This window comes from Olea europaea, chromosome 7, assembly GCF_002742605.1.
Source record: "Olea europaea var. sylvestris chromosome 7, O_europaea_v1, whole genome shotgun sequence".
Lineage (NCBI taxonomy): Eukaryota > Viridiplantae > Streptophyta > Magnoliopsida > Lamiales > Oleaceae > Olea > Olea europaea.
The window spans coordinates 9963069-9968498 of record NC_036243.1 but is presented as its reverse complement, the minus strand read 5'-3'; the positions used below and the strand labels follow the sequence as shown (position 1 = coordinate 9968498).

At 34.0% G+C, this 5430-nt stretch overlaps 1 protein-coding gene across 2 annotated transcripts; it reads left to right on the top strand.

Moving 5' to 3' along the window:
• Positions 1 to 346: 346 nt before the first annotated feature.
• On the top strand, positions 347 to 2447 carry LOC111396937. Of its 2 annotated transcripts, none has more exons than XM_023023557.1 (2): positions 347 to 879; positions 1998 to 2447. In XM_023023557.1, the coding sequence occupies exons 1-2, from the start codon at positions 468 to 470 to the stop codon at positions 2018 to 2020; spliced, it is 435 nt and encodes a 144-aa protein (XP_022879325.1). In that variant the 5' UTR covers positions 347 to 467; the 3' UTR covers positions 2021 to 2447. The 2 variants fall into 2 exon arrangements, with proteins under 2 accessions (XP_022879325.1, XP_022879324.1); XM_023023556.1 differs by lacking the exon at positions 1998 to 2447 and adding an exon at positions 1155 to 1504 and having other exon boundaries at positions 354 to 879.
• The last annotated feature ends 2983 nt before the right edge of the window (positions 2448 to 5430 follow it).

Sequence of the window (5430 nt, the reverse complement as noted above, 5' to 3'; positions counted from 1 at the left end):
TTGTGATTGAAAAGAAAAGAAAGAAAAATACATTTAAAAAAAAAAGAGTACCAAACGGGGCTAAAAAAACTCAAAAGTTGAACATTGAACATATCTATTTGGTAAGCGGTGAGGGAGAAGATCAAATAATATAATTAATAAAATTTTATTATCATGAAAGGGATATTTTCTTCTCTAAAATCTTCACATTTTCATGGTAAGGATTTCCCCCAAAAAAAATTTTAAAAAATTTAAATGACAGGTTACGATGATGGTTGCCAAACAATGCTTAGCTTGCAGGCCCCACATCCTGGCAGTACCAATCAAAGCCCAGTAAGAAGAACAAAAACAACATATAACCCACCCACCCAGCCTTCACACCTTCAATTTGACAAAAACAAAAACTTCGAGCAGTAGAGCTTTCCGACGGCCTCCCTATCTCCCCGCCGTAGGGGTTGGGCGGCCCGCGGTGCTCCACCACTACCTCCATGTCAAACCCCACCACCCCACCTCTACCACCTCAGCCGTCACAGCATCCACCCTCCTCCCCGCCGCCGCCTCATGTAGCTTCCTCTCTTTGCAAACAGAATTCTTGGTCCCCCGACTCCTACCGCGACGAGGCGTGGCTGCGGCGTAAGGACCGACGTAACAGGCGGAGCAAGAGTGTCACCGACGAAGATTTAGATGAACTGAAGGCATGCATAGAGCTGGGATTCGGATTTGACTCTCCCGAAATGGACAAGCGGCTGTCCGATACTTTTCCGGCTTATGGCCTTTACTATTCAGTGAACAAACATTACAACGATACTATTTCAAAGCCTCCGCCGCCACTTTCATACGCCACCTCCGAGTGCGATACGTCATCTCCACTTGGAAGCCCCCACACCATATTCGGCGCCGGTAAATAAAGGACTTCCTTTCTTCTTCTTTATATTTTCACAAATTTTCTCTCTAGGGGTTTATCCTCCTAAATATGATCCATAACCTCGACTTTCGATCTTGTTCTATTAACATAGTACTACAAGAAATCAAGAATGTTTTAAAGAACTGTCAGATCGATCCGATATTCACCCGACCTCCTTTTTCTTTATACGAAAAGTCGATCGGTTCTATATCGATTAAGCTTGGTGTTCTTGAACGAGTTATAATTTAATTATATGACCTTTCTTTCATAGGGGATAATCCACAGACGGTGAAGACAAGGTTGAGGCAATGGGCACAAGTGGTTGCTTGTTCAGTGCGTCAATCTCCAAGTTGAGGAAGCAAAAAAGTGTTTCAAAATTAATCTGTTTAAGCAAAAGCAAAAAATAATAATTAATTATAAGTAAGTAACCGAAGACCGACCAACCATTGATATTATGAAGTGATATAATTTGCAAACCCCACCCCAACAACTGCGTAATTTTTAAACATGACCAAAGTGGGAAAATGACTTGGATTTCTTAGGGTTTGTTGACTTTTTGTCTGATTGTTAACATTGTATGGTGTTTGCTCAAGCTTATGTGAAATTGCTTTTCTATTTTTATTTTTTTTTTCTTTTATTTGCTTTTGCTTTTAGTACTATGGTTAAGGTACTAGATTTCATGTCTGAATGCCGACGTCAATTGGAAAAGTTGATTGAAGATTAAAATGAAAACTTAACATGTGAAACTTGACAGGAAAATGAATACTTTTAGGTCTTCAAATTTAAAGCTTTTCACCAATGCTTTGGATACCAAGTCTGACTACTTTCTGATTTATTATCACCTTGCATACTTCATTGTTGATGGTGCATCGTGTTCTAAAAATCTTCTTGCACTTTAAATTGGACTCTTTTATATCTTCTTCTTAAATCTTCGTAGAATTCTTAATAACTTGCGTGTATCAAAATTTAGCTGGGACTCGAGGAAACTCTCTGGCCATCCTTTGCCGTGTTTTAAGATTGTTGAAACAACCAACATTCATAGTAGTTAAAGTTTGTAAATTCTTATCAGCTTGTTTCTTCATGGGCTCACGATTCCTTTCAAAACTCAATGCAGTCAGCATTTGCGTGATGTTATGAAGGGTTTTGTCGATTTTCTCGATTCGTTATTCGAGTCTGTCGAGCCTACGTTCATCATTGATGATTCAACTATCACCAGGATCATCGTCAACCATCAGATTAAGACAATTTCCTTACTTCGATACCAATTTTGTTGCGAAAATGACAATAAAATTCTTGTAATAAGAATTTTAAAACGTTCACAAATGCGCGATGTTATGAAGGGTTTCGTTGATCCCCTCGATTCATTGTTTGAGTTTGTCGAGCCTCCATTCGTCGTCGACGATTCGACTACCATCAGACCATCGTAACCATCAGATTAAGGCAATTTCCTTGCTTTGATACCAATTTTGGTATGGAAGCGATAATAAAATTCTTGTAATAAGAATTATGTAAGGTGTATTGAAGTGGTTATCTTTTAGTACTACGGTTAAGATGTTAGTCTATATATGGTGATAAGTTTTCATTTTAATCTTGTTCTTATATTTGTTTTTCTGTAATATCACTTCAAAGTTCAAAAGATTATTAAGGGTCCTTTTGATAGGATTTTTGAAAAGTTAAAAATTACTTCTAAAATTAATACGTTATTTTTAAATATGACGAAAACGTCACTTCTTTTAAAAAAGTGGCCATTTTGGTCATTGTTCATCACAAGTCACGAGCTTGCCCACAAGCCTTGTGGGCGAGTCGGCCTGCTCGTCTCGGGCTCAGGCTTGCCCCACGAGTCACCTTTTTACTAGCCGAGCGGTCGAATCGATGCTCGATCGCCACCTCTATTCACAATATTTTAATCAATTTTTATAAAAATCTATTAAAATACTTTATAGATTAGTATTAATATTATTATCTTATTATACTAATTGAAAATTTATTTGTACATATGCTGATGCACGTGATACCCTTATTACAATGGATCACAAAATTTGTTAGTAAGATGTAACTTGAAATCTTTAATATTAGACCTACTAATTTGCTAATATACAAAATGTTCTTCCTTAGTGCGTGTTTTGGTTAATGTAAGAAATGTGAATAAATAAAGACTTCTGTCTCTAACAGTTTGAACTTTTAATAGGCGGTTTAACATGATATTAAAAAGGTTATGGATTTATTTTTAAAATTATCCGATGAAAAATAAAAATAGAATTTCAAAATTTTAGAGTCGATCATTTATATTTGAGCAACATTTAAAAAAAAATACATTCTTAAATAATGATTTGACATTATTTTCACCACACATTTTTCAATAAAATTATATTACACATAAATTCAAAAATTTTTCTTATTTTTTAATTATATATTTTTCATCAACACACTAATAAAAAATTTATTAAAAAAAAATAATGTGACCCAAACAAGGCGTAATAATTACCATCCATATTCTGTCGTGGCCTGCTGTCCCAATTGACATCACCGGCATTTGTGTACAGTAGAGACAACGTTTTCAGAAATTTCCTTGAAATCTCTCATTAGTATTAATGTAGTGCTTGACAAGGACAGGAGCAAGTGCCAACAAAGTAATGATTAAATAAAGCCAACTCTTTGTGGTCCATAAATCAAATATTATTTCCAACGCTCCACTGCTAAATAATTGAATGCATTAATTATTTGTGGGCTATATACATTCGTCCGATAGCTTATTTTATTAGGCTAAATTACTATAGAGGAAACATGGTTATTTATTTTTGTAGTTTGATATATTTGCAAATTGCAAACCGATTTATACATGTTTTAAATTTTCGAGCCAATCAACCAAATCGGTTTAATGTTTAAAATAATGTGTGCAGCAAACTTGAAATGATACAGAATGATCACTATCCAGTCGTAGAACGCATGAATTTGGAAATTGTCAATAATACATCCAAACTTGTATTATTGATAACGGTATTGATAATAATAATCAATACTTTTGTGTTTAGGATTGTCGACAATAATGTTATTGGTGATGTTGTTGGTAACCGTCGACAGTGTTTCGATTGTTGATCGTCGTGGGAAATCTATCAATATCACCAATGAAATTTTATTATTATTTTTGTAAGTTATCGATAGATAATTTCAAAGTCCTTTTTTTTGGTAAATAATATCTTATGTCCCAAACTTTTCATGTCGTTTGTATTCATCCCCGACTTTTTTTTAGGACAACCATGTCCACAACCCATGAAAAATTAGCTTCATTCATCCAAATTATAGTTCTCATCTATTTTTCGGTTAGTCAATCCACTTGACTAGCATATTCAAAAAATAAAATTGGCAAATAACGACTTCATTATTCTTAATGAAATGTTTTTAATGAAGCAAAAAAAAAAAAGAAAAAGAAAATAGTCATCTTCTTTCTCCCCGCAATTATTTTCTTTGTAAATTTAAAGTCCAAACAAAGGATGTATTTGGATCTCCAAAAAAGAAACCTGGAAGTGCCACTTAAATCTAAAAAGGAGGAAGCATTCAACACATGAAGTGATCCGTGAAGTGTAGCTATCAATCCTATCAATTTTCAGAATTTTAACTTTAACCTCTTAGCCTTCTCCTCGATGACTTTAAAAATATGAATTAATATATGTTTCGAAATCCCAAAATAATAACCCAAATTATTTACCCATGGCCAGCGATTAGTTTTGATCAAGTTATATTTGTATCTTTCCATATTTAATGCATACAATTTATAACAATTTGTATGATCATGGAACATTATTATTATTTGCTCAATCAAAACTTGAGAAATACGATAATTTATGACAAAATACTACTTCGATGGTCAAAAACTAACACAGACACTGCCACCACCCCTCCAACATTGACTATCGTGTCCTCACCACCACTATACCTCCATCACGCCATTATCAATTAACCAGACTACCATTTTTGGTAGCAAACTAGGGGAGAGAAACCCCTCTATTTGTTGGGAAACAAAATAGATCGAAGTAATGTATATGACACGATATGAGATATATAGTCGTAAACAAACAACAAGCTAATAGGCAAATAATTAATTGGTAAAGGAATGAAGTATTTCTTCATTTGACTAATATGAAAAAAATAAATACAATAACTGTGTGTACAATTATTTTATATTTTAATAATACAAAATTTGTTAAAAGAGTCTAATATTTATAAGGATGCATGCCAAATCTAGAAATACTAAAAAGATGGAAACAAGATAAAAATCATGTGGAACAAAGGAAAAAAATTTTTCTAAAAAATCCAACCTAATTTGGATTAAAAAATTCAATGATCTCCACCTTGACACAATCTGACTTTGCCAATACAGCTACCCGATAAGGTTCATTGTTATCTATGACAACGACACATTGCATCACCGTTTCATATGTTTCAAACAAATCCAGATTGGAGTGCATATGAAACACAAAAGGGGTATTCGAAATCCACCCATCATCAGGTTTGAATTCCATGTCAGAAATTGTCAAAATATCTTCATC

Bases quoted from the DNA above. Each gene is read 5' to 3' on its own strand.
- LOC111396937 (XM_023023556.1), top strand. From the start codon at position 468: ATGTCAAACCCCACCACCCCACCTCTACCACCTCAGCCGTCACAGCAT. The intron at 880-1,154 runs GTAAATAAAGGA...TTTCTTTCATAG, and splicing joins CCACACCATATTCGGCGCCG to GGGATAATCCACAGACGGTG.